Below are 17,476 nucleotides of genomic sequence, written 5' to 3'. Positions count from 1 at the left end.
ATAGCAAAATAAACAACCTAAATGTTCATCAACAGGTTTTGGGTTAAATAAACTATGATATATCCATACAACAAAGTACTATACTGCTGTAAAAACAAGGAGGAAGCTTTTTATGTACTGATAGGGAAGAAATTCCAAGATATATTGCTAAGTGTAAAGAAAGGAAAGTGGAAGACTGCATTTATTTTAAAATAAGTACCAATTTTAATAAATATGTAAAAGACACAAGGTAGCTCTGGTTGCCTCTGGGAGGGATAATAGGGTGGTTGGCTGGGAACAAGAGTCAAGGGCAGGTGTCACTGCATGTGCTTTTGAAACTTCTGGTTTATGAATCACATAAAGACATGACATATTAAAAAAATGAATGCAGGTATTAAACAATTAAATGTCTTGCTCAGGATATCTGAGCTGGTCTACCACCTCAGCAAAGACAACAGCTCTGGCTAAATAGCTTTCAATCTCCATAATGGGCCTGGGAAAAAGTCTGGCCCACGGCACAGGTACATGATCCTGGACTCCCACCTCTGCTGCTGCTTCTGGATCTCACTCACTACAGCATCTGAAGGTTCTGTTAAAATCTAGGAACCATACTTGCCCAAAGAAAAACACACACAGCCCTCCTCATCACAAATATTTCTATCCCAAGACCTGTCCACCCAACCTTGACCACCTAAGCATCTCATTGCTGAGGACACACAGAGTTGAATAGGAAGGGTAAACACATATCCCAACCTTCCAGGGTTGGTCTGGACTAGCCTGGGTCTCCTGGTCACCACCACCCCCCAAACACTTTCAAGTCCCACTCTCTCTGGATCCATGACACTGCATGTATACCCGCTCACCAAGTGCTCACTACCTGAGTGGCTGCTCATCATGCAGACAGCCTTGGCCTTGGCCAGCTCCAGGGCGGTGATCCACTGCTGCCGCTCTACCTCCGAGCTGGCCTTGAGGTGGTAGGTCCTTGCCCCACTGGTCAGCACGATACTGCAAGAGTCCTCCGTGTCAAAGTGAGCGGTGGACAGGTTGATGGTGCCACGACAGGTGTGGGCCATTTCACCCTGATTTCTGTAGGATGCAAGAGAAGGTATGGGGTGAGGCTCCCAAACTCAATACCTCTAGACTGCTCAAGGCAAATCCTCAGAACCTCAGACCCTTAGAACTGAGAGTCCCTGGGGTCAGAGCAGGGAGATAATGCCTGATGGGATTGACTGGTAGGGGCTTGGCTGAGGGGCGCTCAGTGGGGAGATAGCAAAGGGAGGAGGGCCCGCATTAGTGCCAACTGCAGGGCATGCTGGCTGTGGGTTAAGCCCTTGCAGACATGAGGAAATGGAGAAGGGTGACTATCTAGAGACCTGTGAGGCAGCATAGACCACTAACTCCAACCCAGCCTCCTTCCACTAAGTCTCAGAACCACAGGGCTGGAGCAGGATGGCAAATACCACTGAAACTGAGATTAGAGACCCAGAACCCCAGAGGGTGGATTTGGAGGCACACCCTGCCAGGAGTGACCTACGAACAGAGATCCACAGAGCAAGGATGCCACCACACTCTTCTGGCCCCACAACAAATGGGAAGAAGGCAATGGCGGGACTAACACAGTGCTGCCTCATGACGGACATGACCTTATAACCTTTGCTGGTTATAAGATTATGGAGCTAATGGTACCAAAGTAAGGGGAAATGGAAATGACTAAAGTGCAGGCCATTTCCAACTGTGACCAATGTCTAAAAACAGATCCAACCATCATGACTGGATCTACCTAACTTAGTCCTTCACATACTTAAAGGAAATTTGGAACCCTCACAACATACCAAATCTCTTTTCACAGAGAGTATTGGAAAAGGAAGAGCAATTGGTGGTTAGCATGTAACACAGCCAGTGGCAGAAGCTCATTTGGCAAATTCTGCTGCCCTTTGATGCCGGTTGTTCCTCATGTTATTTTCTTGATTCTTCTACCAGTTCTAAAGTCAAATGACTTGACACTCAACAAGACATTCAGCTTTTATGTGAACAGCTATGCCTTTTCCAATTCCCTCCTGCTTTGGCTACATTCCTTAGAGAAGATGACATAGTTTATACTTGAGGAAAAGTCCCGCTCCTAGGTGCTGACATGTTCTACTTGAAGAAAACTCCTTCTAATTAACAAAACTGGCAAAGATGAGCACACCTGTTAGAAGCCTGCCCTTTTTGATTCAAGGACTTTTTGGCTAGAGGCTGTTCAGGTGTTAAACAATACAGTAACTAACCAAAAAGGCCACTAAGGCTCAGCTCAAAAAGAAGGCGGGGAGGTGGTGACCATTCTAGGCAGGGGGAACAGAAAGGGCAAAGAACATAAGGCAAGGTGAACTTTACAGGTTTCAAAAAAGAAGAAAAGTTTCCGTGTAGTAAGAGCATTGAGAACAACAGAGTGAATGAGAAAAAGGTGAAGCTAGAAAATTACATAGGGGCCAGATGCAATACCTTGTGGGTTATGTTAGGATTTAGACTTTTATCTCAAAACTAAAACAGTGGGCCTCCTAGGCCTAATGTTAGGAAAGAAGCAGAGGTGGCCAAGAGTTACAGAAATTCCTATGGAAAACGGGGAATAGAAGTACCTGGTATGAGATGGGATATGGAAGCCAGGCCACTGTGTGGTATCAGAGTGGGCTGGAAGTTATCCAGTGGCTATTGTATTGGATTACAACCCATCAACTAAAATAAATACCCCTGAGTTCATGCTGATATAAGCAAATAGTTGAAGGGATAAATAAATGGGGGAGAAGGGACAGATCTTCGTTAATAAAAGTAGAAGTGATCACAGATATAGAAACTCACTAAATGCAATGTAGGATTCTAGATTGGATTACAAGATAGAAAAAGACATTAGAGAAAAACTTGTGAAATATGAATAAAGCTGGAGGTTTAGTTAATAGTATCATATCATGTTAATTTTCTGGTTTTGATAATTGTACTTTGCTGAGATAAGATATTAACATTAGGGGAAGCTAGATGATGGATACTTGAACTTTTCTATAAGACTCCTCCTCCTCCTCTTCCGCCTCTTCCTCCTTCTCCTCCTCTTCCTCCTCCTCCTTTTCCTTCTCCTCCTCCTCTTCCTTCCTTCCTTCCTTCATTCTTCCTTCTTCTTTCTTTCTTCTTTCTTCTTCTTCCTTCTCCTCCTCCTTCTCCTCCTCCTCTTTCTTCTTTGTAGATCACCAGTTTATTTTAAAAGTACACAACACAGGAATAGCCAGATGGAAGAGATAAATAGGAAAAGAGTGTAGAGTTTCCACGCTCTCTGAGCATGCCACTGTCCCCATATCTCCACATGTTCACCATGAAAACTCTGGAAACTCTCCAAACCACAGTATAAGTTATTTCAAAATTAAAAATAAAAATTTTAATGCTGCTATCACACTCTTCCCAGAGTCATAGCTGAAATGAAGTCTTGTGGCCAGAACCTGAACTCACTTGCTGTCAGGCTCAGTGACAGGGTGGGTGGGATATGTTCCCAATGTTACTGAAGAACAGAAGCCCTAAGTCCCTATTATAAGGCCTAGCTCTGGACTGGGCTCTCCAGAGTGAGGTGCAGGAACTTTGAAAATCACTAGAGGGTTGCCTGTGTGGCTCAGTCAGTTGAGCATCTGACTTTGGCTCAGGTCATGATCTTACAGTTTGTGAGTTCGAGCCCCACATTGGGCTCACTGATGTCAACATGGAGCCCTCTTCAGATCCTCTGTTCCCCTCTTTCTCCAACCTTCCCCAGTTTGCACTCTCTCTCAAAAATAAATAAACATTTAAATAAACAAACAAACAAACCTTAAGATTTTTTGTAAGGTTTATTCATTTTTGAGAGACAGAGCATGAGCAGGGGAGGGGTGGAGAGAGAAGGAGACACAGATTCTGAAGCAGGCCCCAGGCTCTGAGCTGTCAGCACAGAGCCTGACCTGGGGCTCAAACCATCAGCCACAAGATCATGACTTGAGCCAAAGTCAGATGCTTAACGAACTGAGCCAACCAGGTGCCCCTTAAGTAAAACATTTTTAAAAATCACTAGACAGGGGCGCCTGGGTGGCGCAGTCAGTTAAGCGTCCGACTTCAGCCAGGTCACGATCTCGCGGTCCGGGAGTTCGAGCCCCGCGTCGGGCTCTGGGCTGATGGCTCAGAGCCTGGAGCCTGTTTCTGATTCTGTGTCTCCCTCTCTCTCTGCCCCTCCCCCGTTCATGCTCTGTCTCTCTCTGTCCCAAAAAATAAATAAACGTTGAAAAAAAAAATTTAAAAAAAAATCACTAGACAAAAAGTAAAGTTGTGGGTAAGGCTCAGGGAGGGAGAGAGAAACTCCCCACTCAAGACAAACTGGAAACCAAACTTTAAAATCAATGAAGAAAATCAATGCTAACAAAGAAGCCAACAAAGTCAAATGCTCAGCAGATGAATCACTTCAGACAAAATAGATGTATCAGAACAATATTTTAAAAATGAATGTAAATTGGTTTAATATTCTAAAGATGAAGGAATAATATCAATAAAAGAGAAATAATTTGTGAAACAAAGCTGGTAAAAATGAAACAAGAACAAGTAGACATGAAAAAGTAACAGGGAATTTCAGAAAATGAAAATATAAGCAGATAAGCTTTACCAGTCACCCAGCATCCACATCTAAATTTAACCTTAACTCTTTGTAACTAGAGTTACTTTTCATTAAAAGATTTGAAGGGAGATTGATTTTTCGTTTTATTTTTCTGCATTATTGGAAGAAATTATGTAGCAACACATGGGAATTTAGGAATTAAAGGTCCATTAAAATCATCAAGGTCCAATATATTTACTTGTCTTGGAATTTAACTCTGTTCTTTTTTCTTTCATTTAGATGTTTTGTGGTCAATCCATTTTCCACTAGTAGCCAAAGTGATATTTTTTGTCCTGTTACTCAGTTTTTAAGATTTCAATGCCTTCAAAGTAAGTCACAAAAGGGTCCAAAATTCAGAGTCATATCATAAAATTCAGGTTGTTTTTTGGGAGTGGTGCACCTACCCATGTTGTATATAAGTTTTTGTTTCTCCCATTGTAAGTTCTGGCTGAGGTAACTTCTCCTATGAGAGTCAACCTTCCAGGGCCACCCAACAGTCCAGATGGTGGAAAGGTTAAAGTCCCACTCATGGCACACTGTGGACTTGGGCCTGCAAGCTGCAGTGGCAATTCCTATCCTACCCACCCTAGAAGGAGAGCTTTGGAGGTGTGCAACAACCCAGAACCATCTATTCTCATTGAGCCCTAGGCATATTTAGTGCCTCAAGACAAACCAGGCCATGTGATAGGGTTTGCCAGTTATATGAGAGCTCATATCCAGCACACATGATCAAGTATCTTCTGCCAGTTTTTAAAAGAATATGTTTTGTGGTATTACTTTACATTCAGTGAATGTTTTAAGTATTTAGAACAAGTAGAGACAAAATATGGAACACCTGCAGTAAACTTAACTGTAAGAGAGGCTACCATAACTAACATTCTTCTAAGTGAGTCACACTGACTCTCAACCAAATAATATTCAGCTGTTCTGATGGCCAGTGTCCTTGCCACAGATAAGAATATGACATCAGCTATCAGAACTTGGAAGCCCGTAATAGTTTATATAGAACTTCCTAAGCACTAACTAAGCTGTAATAATTAATGTAGCATTTTGGCTAGTGACTACCCACCTGTATTGGATATAAACCTTGTGCACCAGCTCAGAGACCCCTTACCACCTCCTTTATTATCTCTTGGTACCCCATGTGGCTTGGGACACTCCTCCATTTCTGAGCTTGGAAGGATGCTGAATCTCAGAGTGTGGGATCTGGCTTCTTGAGTGGCCATCAAGAGGCTAGATTTTTGCAATCCACTAGTTTAGAAAGGTTTTCACCTCACAGGCTGAACAATGACCAGTGGGAAGTGGGAAATAGATGGGAAGCAGGCAGATAAATACTCCTCATTCTTCCCTGAGTGGACCTCTCCAAAGTATGCTTTATGCTTGAAAACCTTTTGGAGAAGTCCATGAGCCCAGAGAACAAGTAGCTCCTATGACCCTTGCAGTCTGCTGTGAGGTCACAGCCAACCTATTAAAGTATTGCATCACTTTGTATCTTTCCCTTACCTTTACCTTTTTGCCTCCACATCACCAATGTTTGTCTCACTGAGTGTCCAACCTGTCAGCAGGAGGGACTGACACAACCTTCATGGTATAACCCAGTCTTTGGGAAGAATAAGACATCCATCAACTAGATCAAACAGCTTTCACTTGGTGGGGCAGGGGGAGGGGAGACTGAGCAATTTGTCCTTACTGGAATCCATGTGTTTTCTGGTAATAGGGTTGCCTCCAGCAGCCCTATAGTCCATAGTTATCAAATCCTCATATGCCTGCCTGGATTCTCATAGGACACAGCCTCAGGTTAAGTCACCCACTTCAACTAAGGAAGTGAACCAATAACTCCTGATTGGAGTTCGCCTATCTTACTGTGAACCCTGCTGCCACTCGGGAGCAGCCAACCTGACAGAAGAATGGAATGGCCTAGTGAAGGCTCAGCTGGGGCACCTACTGAGGAGATGTCTATGGGCTTGAGCATCAATCCCCCAGGATGAAGTATATGCCCTGAACTGACAACTGATATCTGGATGACCTGTATAATTACAGAAGATGGGTCCAGGAGTGGCCCTGTTCACTGTTACACATAGTGACCCCTAGCAGAGTCTATGCTTCTCATCAGCTGGGCTAAGCTGGGTTAGAGGTTCTACTTCCAGGGAAAGGGGAAACACAACACAATAAGGCTTCCATTAAATCGGAAGCTGATGCTACCCCCTGGCCACTTTCTGCTCCTCCTGACAGTGACCAACAGACCAAGAAGGGAGTGACAATACTACTGGGTCGCTAATACCAACTTCCATGAAGATTTAGGTTAGTGGTACATATGGGGATGGGAGAGGAATGTCTGGAATAGAGCTGAAGGGATTCCCCCAGAGACTCTCTTAATACTTTTATGTCTGGTAATGGTTATTAATGGGCAAGGCAACAAGGAACTCAAACCCCTCAGGACAAATGTCACAGACCAGCCAAAGTGCTAGCAGAGAATGAAGAGGATCTAGAATGGGTGGGGGGGAGGAAGATGATGAATATCAATTACAGCATTGGGACCAGACATAGCAGCAGCAAATGAACTTGTTTCATAGCCTTCTTACTTCAGTTTTCCGGGCAACCTCAGTTAGCCACCAGGAAGGGGACTCTGTCATTGATTGGACTTGCACCTCCAAGGAAGGGGTAAAGATGTCTTCATTCTCTCAAGAGAATGGATGTCCCCACATCGTAGTAGGAAAGCTGACACCATGGGAGGGCACAAGAGGACCTGAGTAGCGCAAGGTGTGAAGCATATTGGACACAAACCTTGTGCACCTTCTCAGATTCCCTCGACCACCTCCTTCTCTGTCTCTCTCGGTCGGTACCTCAGCCTTGCCCAATTGTCCTTCCGCTTCTGGACTTTCATGAAATGCCACAGTGGGAGACAGGAGGTGGAAGCAAAGGGGGCAGGTAAATTCCACCTCCATTCTTCCTTCTGCAGACTTCTCAGAGGTGTGTTTTCTCCTTGCATATCTTCTGGAGAAGTCCATGTGCCAGACCTGCTGTCTCTCTGCAGCTCACTGTGATGGGACATCCATCCTTCCACTTCCTGTTTCTGCCTCACCACCCTGGGACCGCATCTCTCAGAGTGTCAGCCCTTTTATCCTTGCCTTGGCTCTGTTGTCTAGAGGACCTTCATAAAAATTGTCCATAGGCAAGAAGAAAATTGATAAGCAACAAATTTGAATCCAGACACACAGAAAGACAAAAGCTACTAATTTGGAGCAAAGCACTTATCCTTGTGTATGACTTTCATTCAATTGCTAGCTCAAGCTGAGTCTGATTCACCCGGCAAATTCCACTCTAATCTTCCAAATCCAAATTCAGCAAGTACTTCTTATGGGCTACTATATAAAGGAATTGTGCTAGAAACTGGAGAGAGGGTAAATATAAAGATAAATGAAACACATTTTCGGGCCTCAAAGAACATTCCATCTTGTGAAAGAGACAGACCTGTAAATGGTAAACTGCTATTTAATAGGCAGAGGAAAATAAACTCAAAATAAAAGGAGCATTTACTTTATGAAAATTCATTGAGTTGTGTCCTTATAATTTACCTACTTTTCTGCATGTATGTTACACACACACAGTATGTTGTATGCTACATACATAGCCATTGTTAATAAACAGTTTGCTTTAAAAACAAACTCAAAATGGAAGGATAAGTCGCCAGTGGTGGGAGCTCAGGAGACAGAATGACACTTTCCTTTCCAGATGGATCAAGGAGGTACATACACTGGAGCAGAATTTCAAACAATGAGGGGACTCTGCCCAGGCAAAGGCTAGGAGGAGGACCAGGCCAACCCAGAGCAGCGATGTGGAGGCATGTGGCTCTGGGAAAGCCCAGGGATCTAGGACAGCCAAAGGAGAGGGTCTACACATGGCCAGGCTTGACGATGAGTATTGAGTTAAACTGTGCCCCCCAGGAAGATATTGTGAAGTCCTAACCCCTAGTACCTGCAAATATGACCTTATTAGGAAATATGGTCTTTGAAGATATAATCAAGTTAAGATGAGGTCATTAGGGTGGGCCCTAATCCAGTATGACTGGTGTCCTTATAAGAAGAAGAGAGAGAGACAGAGGCACAGAGGGCAGTAGAGATAGGAATGATGCATCTACAAGTCAAGGAGCACCAAGGATTACTGGCAAACATCAGAAGCTAGCCAGGCCTGGAAGAAAACCTCCCCTACAGCCTGCAGAGAGAGTACAGTGCTGCTAGCCCTTTGATTTTAGACTTCTAGCCTCTGGAAATGTGAGGCAGTAAATTTCTGCTGTCTTTAGCCACCCAGTTTATGGTGTTTTATTACTGCATCCCTAGGACACTAAACATGATGGCTGAACAGATGAGTGCAGGAAGGGCCCTTTGGAAGTTCCCATACAGCTGAGCTGGTTTATCTCTACATATCGATCATGGGACTGCATTTCAACCCCCACCCCCACCCCCAATCTCCACTGAGAACACTCAGTCACCACAGCACCCATATGGCTCTTTTTTCCCTAGAACAGCCCTGCCCCCAAACCACCCATCGCAGCTCAGAGCTTTCCCCTTTTCCTATACCATTGAGGTTGGAGCACCCAAAATGACCCGCAGCAAAGATTCCAAGGATTCAGGTTCCATCAATGACATGACACGTATTAACTGCAGAAGCAAGTTAGGATGGAACTGAGCAGGAGAAAAGTTATTCATTGTGGTGGCAGGAACTGTGACAGAGGGAGCAGGATTTTGTTGCCATCGGCTTCCTGATTCTGTGGCTCCCTGCAGCAGCAGCCGCCTACCAGCAGAGCTAGTGAGAGTCTGGGGACCCTCAATACTCCTGACTTGCAGCTTCCAGCTGCTTTTCCAGCCCTCCCAGCAACTAGGAAGCTACCTCACCCCTGGCAGCATAGCCTTTCAGCTAACACTAGCCAGACTCATTTCTGGTATGTGCAGCTGAGTCCTGGCCAAGGCACCTTCCTAGAGGCTACAACATCTCAGAATGAATATCCAAGACTGCAAATAAGGTTTGATGTGTGCTGTTTGGGATCTCTAGCAACCAAGGCACCCATAGGTTCATCCCATGCATTTGCAAAGATTTTAAAATCTGGATCCAGAGATGCAAAATGTATAGCCAACAACCCAATTTAAAAATAGGCAAAAGAGGGGCACCTGGGTGGCTCACTCAGTTAAGCATCTGACTTTGGCTCAGGTATGATCTCGCGGTTCATGGGTTCAAGCCCCACGTCAAGCTCTGGGCTGACAGCTCAGAGCCTGGAGCCTGCTTTGGATTCTGTGTCTCCCCCTCTCTGCCCCTTCCCTGCTTGTATTCTCCCTCTCTCTCAAAAATAAATAAATAAACATTAAATAAAAATAAAAATAGGCAAAGGATTTGAACAGATACTTCACAAAAGGGGATCTCTGAATAACTAATGAACATATGAAAAAGGGCTCAACCTCATCAGTAATTAGTAAACATACATGTGCACCATGATCCAGCAATTCCATTCCTATGGACCTCCCCATTAGGGATATATGCATGTGGTTACGAAAGACATGTGCTGGAGTATCTGCAGCCTTCTTCTTAAAAGCCCCAAACTGCAACAACCCACATGTCCATCCATGCCATCCATACTAGAATCGATAAGCAAATGGTGGCTTATCCAATTCATGGCTTATCCAAATGGTAGAGTATTATACAGAAATGAGAATAAATCCATAAGAACCATGCAAACGACCTGGAAGAACCTCAAATATAATGTTGAGCAGAAGTCAGACACAAAGAAAACGTATTGTGTGAGTCTACTTAGACAAAGCACAGTTACAGGCAAACCTAAGCTCTGGGGTGAGAAGTCAAGGTAGCAGTTACCCTTAAGGAGCAATGAGTGGAGGGGAGACAAGGGGAGGCTCCTGGGGGTGGGGGGAGCTGGTCATGTTTTATTTCTTTAGCAGGGTCAACGGCTATCTAATGTGTTCATTTGGGGAACATCTCCTGAGCTGTATATATATTTACCACTTGTCTCTATGCATATCAAACCTCATTAAAATGGCATTTAAAAAGAACAGAGATGCAGGGAATCCTTTCCTGGCAGTGGAGGCAGCAACAACTGGTTCTCTAGGGCAGCAGAAGTAGCAAAGCCTAGGGAGCATCAACATCCAGTGCCCAGGTGGCAATGTCCTCTCCAGGATAGTTTTGTGACATGATTTTGGTCATAGACCTGGCTACTAGCCTGCCTTGTTCTCACCTCCCCCTCTCTGAGACCTCTGTCCTCCTACCTTTCCAGGAATCCTGTCTGTGAGTTCCTGAAGATCCTTCCAGTAAATACATCTTTTTTTTTTCCTTAAAATATCCAGAGCTGGGTTTCTGTTGTTCTGCTAGGACAGGTGGACAGCGGCCACAGAAGGGATATCAGAAGGCAGAGAAGACAGTGAAGAAGGTCGTACAAAAGACACATGCAGGAGAAACAGATTTCGGTTCTTTTATCTCTCAGGTCATGGGGATGCTGTTAGGATCCTTCCAGATCTAAGTAACAAAGCTCAGCTTATTCATTCTAACTACCACATCCTGAGGACTTACCTTAGAGGTGTCTCACATGGATTAGCCACTTAAGACGTGATAGGAAAGGCAGGAATGACCTCCCTGTTCCAGAGGCAGAGGCTGAGGCTGAGGCTTGGCTAAGTGGGCAGCTCATTGCAGGTTCTAAAGGGGACCAAGCCAGTCTCACCCATTCACCTGCAGCCCTGTTTCTTACCCAGAGGGGTGCATGGACTTGTCCCCAGGCTTCATTTCTACTCTTAAAAGTCATCAAAGCTGGTTAGGGGCACCTGGGTGGCTCAGTTGGTTAAGTACCCAACTCTTGATTTTACCTCAGGTCATAATCTCATGGTTCATGGGATCAAGCCCCTCATCAGGTAAACATTAAGAAAAAAAGTCATCAAAGCTGGTTAAATGGTGCCATCCAGAAAATGCTCAGTATGGCAACTGTCAGAAGTGGCCAAACAGAAGCATTTACTGTGCAGATGAGATTGTCACCATGAGACCTGACACTGTTTCACTTTGCTTCTGGCCTCATTCTTTTCCATTTAGAGCTTCCCTCGAGAAATGCTCAAAAAATGCTGCTGCAAATTCTACAGGAAGGACATTTCCAATGTAATTTTTTTTCAATAAAAAAGGAGACTTGGGAGCCATTCTCCAGTAACTGAAATTCACATTGCTGCATGTTTACACAAATGGAGGATGACAGATGGTGATTTACAAAGGCCAGTACACTTATCAATACAACTTACATCTAGGTAGTACCTCACTTTCCATGGGAGGCTAGAAAACAGGATTCCTTCAATCCTCGCAAGAACCCATAAAGTAGGCAAAGCAGACATTGATTTGTTTAGCAAATATTTATCAAGTATATTCTAAATGGCAGGCGCCTGCAGGAGGGAATTAGCCTCATTTTATAGCCAAGAAAGGGGAGGAGGCCAGGAAAAGGTGACTCATGTTTCCCTGTCCATAAAACTGGTAAACAATAAGGGGTACCTGGGTGGCTCAGTCAGTTAAGCATCTGCCTCTTGGTTTCAGCTCAGGTCATGATCTCACAGTGTGTGAGTTCATGCCCCACACCAGGCTCTTTGCTGACAGAGTGGAGCCTGCTTGGGATTCTCTCTCCCTCTCTCTCTGCCCCTCCCCCGTTTGCTTGCTCTCTCTCTCAAAATAAATAAACAAACTTAAAAAATTTTTTTAACTGTAAACCAATAAATCCAGGCTGGAACTGAGTTTCTCTGCCACAGCACAGGGCTCTGTCCATGCAGAATACTGGGGTATCCATCCAGAAAAATGTTTTGCTTTACCTGGTCATTGTTTCTATTTGCCACTTGCAAGTGAGAACACACTTGTGGCCTATCCTGTCCCTGCCCAGGTCAGAGCTGACACGTGGTGAGAGCTCAGGGATGGTGGGCAAGCTGAGTGAATTAATACAGGAGTGTTACACAAGCAAAGGAATAAACCCAGGGAGATGGCCCAGCCCTGGAACCACCCAAAGTCCTGCCAAACTCACATTCTTAAGGTAGAACAGTAGGGTAACACCCTACCCTTGAACATCACTCACTGAAAAACCACTAGACCCTTTTTGTGGTTCCACCAAAATGTTAGAATACCATGTACTAGCCACATATAAGGTGGTTCCTAAGAATATTAAGTGAAAATCCTGTCACAGAATATTAAGCAAATACTTTACATCTCAAATTTAGACTAAAATGTCTCATCAGGTAGAAAACGGATGAACATGCCGCTTTTGCTGCCAATGCAATAACAACAAACCACAATATTTTCCCAAGTTACTGCACTTTTAAAGTGTGATGTTGGTCAGGCAAAAGCCTGACCCCTGGACTTCGCCAAGCAGAATTCCAAGTCCTCTCCAGCATGCCTCCTCAATCTCTCTCAAATCCACCCCCTTCACTGAAGCTGTCCTGCTCAGCCCTGCACTGGGCCATGGTCATCTCTCACCAGGACATACCCACAGCTCCTCCATCAGCTTCTGCCTTGCCCCTGAAAGTCCACTCGTGGACTTCAGACTTCTTTCCTTTTCTTTTTCTTTCCTCCTCCACCTCTTCCTGCTGCTGTCAATATGCTGCTTTAAACCTTCACCTAATCTCCTCTTTCTTTTCTTTTTTTTTCTTTTTTCTTTTCTTTTCTTTCCTTTTCTTTTCTTTTCTTTCCTCCTCCACCTCTTCCTGCTGCTGCTGCTTCTCCTCCTCCTCCTCCTTCTCCTCTTCCTCCTCCTTCTTCTTTTTTTTTTTTGTTTTTTTTTTTTTTTTGTTTGTTTTTTAGAGAGAGTGATAGAGGGAGAGAGAGAATGCTAAGCAGGCTCCATATCCACACCCAGCACAGAGCCCCATGTAGAGCTTGATTCCAAAATGCTGAGATCATGAACTGAGCTGAAATCAGGAGTCAGACACTCAACCAACTGAGCCACCCAGGAGGCCCTAATATCCTCTTTCTTCAGGACAAATTCCTTGCTCCTGAATAAGACTTATCAGCTCTTCCTGAGCTAGAGTAAAGTGCCACAACATTTTTCAAGGACTGAAAGTAAAGAACTGTCAACTCAGAATCCAGTGAAAATATCCTCCAAGAATGATGGAAAGGTAAGGCGATTCTCAGATGAAGGAAAACAAACATTCTTTTAGACCAGCAGACCTACCCTAAAAGAATGGCAAGAGAAAGATTCTCTAGAAATAAAGGAAATGATAAAAGAAGGAATCTTAGAACATCAAAGAGGAAAAAAGAACATGATAAACAAAAATATGGATTAAGACAATAGATATTTCTTCTCTTGAGTTTTTAAACTATGTTTGATGGCTGAAGCAAAAATTAAAACACTGTATGATGTGATTCTACATGTATATAGAGGAAAATGTAAGACTACACTATCCTATTAATAGGGGAAGGTAAAGGAACTTACAGGGAAGTAAAGTTTCTATACTTCATTGAAACTAATTAAATGACATCAACAGATGTGATAAATTATATATATATATATATATATATATATATATATATATAGGAACCACTAAAAAAGTTATCCAAAGATATATACTCAAAAACACTTTAGAATTATTAAATATAGTTACCATATGATCCAGCACTTCCAAGAGAAATATAACCAAGAGAAATGAAAACATACGTCCACACAAAAACCTGTACACAAACTTTTATAATAGCATTACACATAAATGGTGGAAATAACCCAGATATCCATCAGTAGATGAATGGACATAAAAAATGGTATGTTAGGGGCGCCTGGGTGGCGCAGTCGGTTAAGCGTCCGACTTCAGCCAGGTCACGATCTCGCGGTTCGCAGTCCGTGAGTTCGAGCCCCGCGTCGGGCTCTGGGCTGATGGCTCAGAGCCTGGAGCCTGTTTCCGATTCTGTGTCTCCCTCTCTCTCTGCCCCTCCCCCATTCATGCTCTGTCTCTCTCTGTCCCAAAAATAAATAAACGTTGAAAAAAAAATTAAAAAAAAAATGGTATGTTATACAGTGAAATTATATTCACACAATGGAATATTATTCAGCCATAAAAAGGAACAAAGAACTGATATATGCTACAACTTGGATGAACCTTGAACATAGTGCTAAGTGAAAGAAGCCAGTCACAAAAGTCCATGCATTGTATGATTCCATCTGTATGAAAGTCCACAAAAGGGAAATACATAGAGACAGAAAGTATATGAGTGGTTGCTTAGGACTGGGGGTAGATTCAGGGGTGGAGAGATGGGTAAGGGAGTGATAGCTAAATGGTATGGGGTTTCTTTGGGAGGTAATGAAAATGTTCAAAAATTGACTATGATAGTTGCACATATTGGTGAATATATTAAAAATTATTAAGTTGTAGACTTTAAATTCATGGTATATGAATCATATCTCAAAGATTAGAACAAGAATAACAACTGCAATACACCAAAAGGCACCAAGTCAAGAAGTTCACAATGATGCTTAAAAAATAAGTCATTAGTGACCCTGGAGAGATGCTAGAGGTCCAACTCATTTGTCTGATAACTGGTGAATAAAGGAAATCATGGTGCATTTTTCCTACTGTTTCCATAGTAACTAAACTATTGGGTAACCAAATGGTTAGATGAGGGGAAGTTTCTCTTTATAGAATTATTTTCACTAATAACTACAAAAGGAATGATAGAATATTATCATTTTGCAACCTGTACTGAACTAATGGGTCTAGGAATTTGTCCTCAATGACTGCTGGTGTGTATGTGTGTATGTATGTGTGTGTGTGAGAAAGAGAGGGAAGAACTAGACAACACGTGTCCCCTTTTAATATATCTATGAATCATTTTGCCAATATAATTGAAACTTACTCTGAATTTCTATTCATCAGTTTACAGTAAATAAAGGAGATAGAAGGGTATCATAAACAGCATTATGGAGATGAAATCAGCAAAATCCAGTCTGTGGGAAACTACAGAACAAATGACCTAGTTTTTTCAACCAATAAATTGCAAGAGAAAAATAAAGAGATGGGGAGAACCTATAAATCACAAGAGACTGGGGAACTCCTTCTCCTTTCCCAGGCTGTGCTCAGCCATGAGCATCAGGGCAGCCAGGCCCTAAGGCAGAGAGGTTTGGCTGGCATAACCAGCAATATCAGCATTACCAAGGTCAAGAAAATTCATCCAGTATGACTGGGTGTGGAGGAACAGAGGAGATTTGTTCAGCATGGCTGGAAGAGTAGTTTTATATAGGAAACTGAGCAAATAAGTAAATATATTAAGGATAGTGGGAGCCAGAGCTCTTATTGTTAGATTCTGAAGTTGGAAATATGGAAGGGGAACATGAGGAAAAAAACTGTCTCTATCCACATAGAAAGTAGTGATGTCCCAATGACAATAAGCACACCCAGCAGTCAGAATTTGGCTTCTAGATACCACTTTCTACTAAAAGGAACCAAGGCTCATCAGAGAAACACACAGTCCAGTACAACATAAACCAGGGACATTTTGTTGTGCCAAAAGTAAGGAAATGTCCAGAGTGATAGGAAATGTCAAAAGGACACAGGAGCAAAAGACTCCTCCTATCCAAAGCTGGGACAATTTGAGTATCAGTATAAATGAGAGTTACTGATAATAACTCACTGGATGAGACAGAAATCCATGAGGTCACATTGATAAAAACAGATGAGCAGACAAATAAATAAAAAGCTCCTCTTTATAGTATAACACCTTCTAATAAATATGCAAAGAATGGTTATAAGAAAAACCACCAACTGGCAACCATCAAAATGATAAATTATTTGATTTGGCCAAGAATAACCAAAGTGTACTAAAAACCAGGGGATGTGTTAAAGAACAGGGTTTTACCTAGCTTCAAAGTGTCTTCCCATAAAAATACATTCTAATTCTGGGGTGCCTGGGTAGCTCAGTCAGCTGAACTTCTGACTCTTGATTTTGGCTCAGGTCATGATCCCACGGTCATGGGATTGAGCCCCATGTCAGGCTCCATGCTGGGCATGGAATCCGTTTAAGATTCTCTCTCTCTCCCCTTCTGTGCCTCTCCCTGCTCACATGCTCTCTCTCTCTCTCTCTAAAAATATAATACATCTTTTAAAAATACATTTTAATTTAATTCTAATTAATTACACATTATTATATCAATTATATTCTCATTTCATTCTAACTAATCATCCCAACTAACTACACTATAATTTAATTCTAATAAATTACTTATTGATTCTAATTGTTTATAATTCCAATCATTTATTAATTCTAATTAATTAGTTCTTAGTTCTGATTAATTACTTATTAATCAATAATTATAAGTTAGCTTTACAGTAGAGAAATCTGGCAAACACCATCCTAACCAAATGATAAAAGTTACATCACTAGTAGTAGGACAATCAACATCATGTGCCTCTTGATATGGTGCACTGTGAAGGACACAGTAGTATATCCTGTGGTGTTCCAAAACAAACGCAGGCCCTGAATCTAAACATAAGGGAACACTGGGCAATTCCAAATTGAGGCGCATTCTACAAGGTAACTGGCATATATTTATCAAAAATGTTCATGTCATGAAAGATAAGAAAAAATGGAGGAACTAGTCCACACTGAAACTCAAGTGACAAGACAAGACAACCAAATGCAATCGATGATCCTGGATTGGCTCTTGTACCTCTAAAGGACATTATTGGGACAAATGGCAAAATCTGGATGGGGTCCATGGATTAGATGATAGCATTGTATCAATGTTTACACTGTGAATATAGGAGAATGCCCTTATATTAAGGAATACACACTGAAGTATTAAGTGATAATAGGTATCATGTCTGGAACTTACTTTTAAATGCTTAAGAAATATTATATATAAATATA

The 17,476-nt window shown here is 42.6% G+C and overlaps 1 protein-coding gene across 1 annotated transcript in view; it reads right to left on the bottom strand.

Moving 5' to 3' along the window:
* LOC116738406 (oxysterol-binding protein 2-like) overlaps positions 1-17,476 on the bottom strand; it is a 51,516-nt gene that overhangs the window by 16,936 nt on the left and 17,104 nt on the right. Inside the window, exon 2 of the mRNA XM_032595422.1 lies at positions 857-1,065. Within this exon, the coding sequence (XP_032451313.1) occupies positions 857-1,065 (209 nt within the window). The remainder of the gene's footprint in view (positions 1-856; positions 1,066-17,476) is intronic.

The sequence above is a fragment of the Lynx canadensis genome, chromosome D3 (assembly GCF_007474595.2).
Source record: "Lynx canadensis isolate LIC74 chromosome D3, mLynCan4.pri.v2, whole genome shotgun sequence".
Classification (NCBI taxonomy): domain Eukaryota; kingdom Metazoa; phylum Chordata; class Mammalia; order Carnivora; family Felidae; genus Lynx; species Lynx canadensis.
Note: the sequence above shows the minus strand (reverse complement) of the source record. Positions and strands in the feature narration are given on the sequence as shown.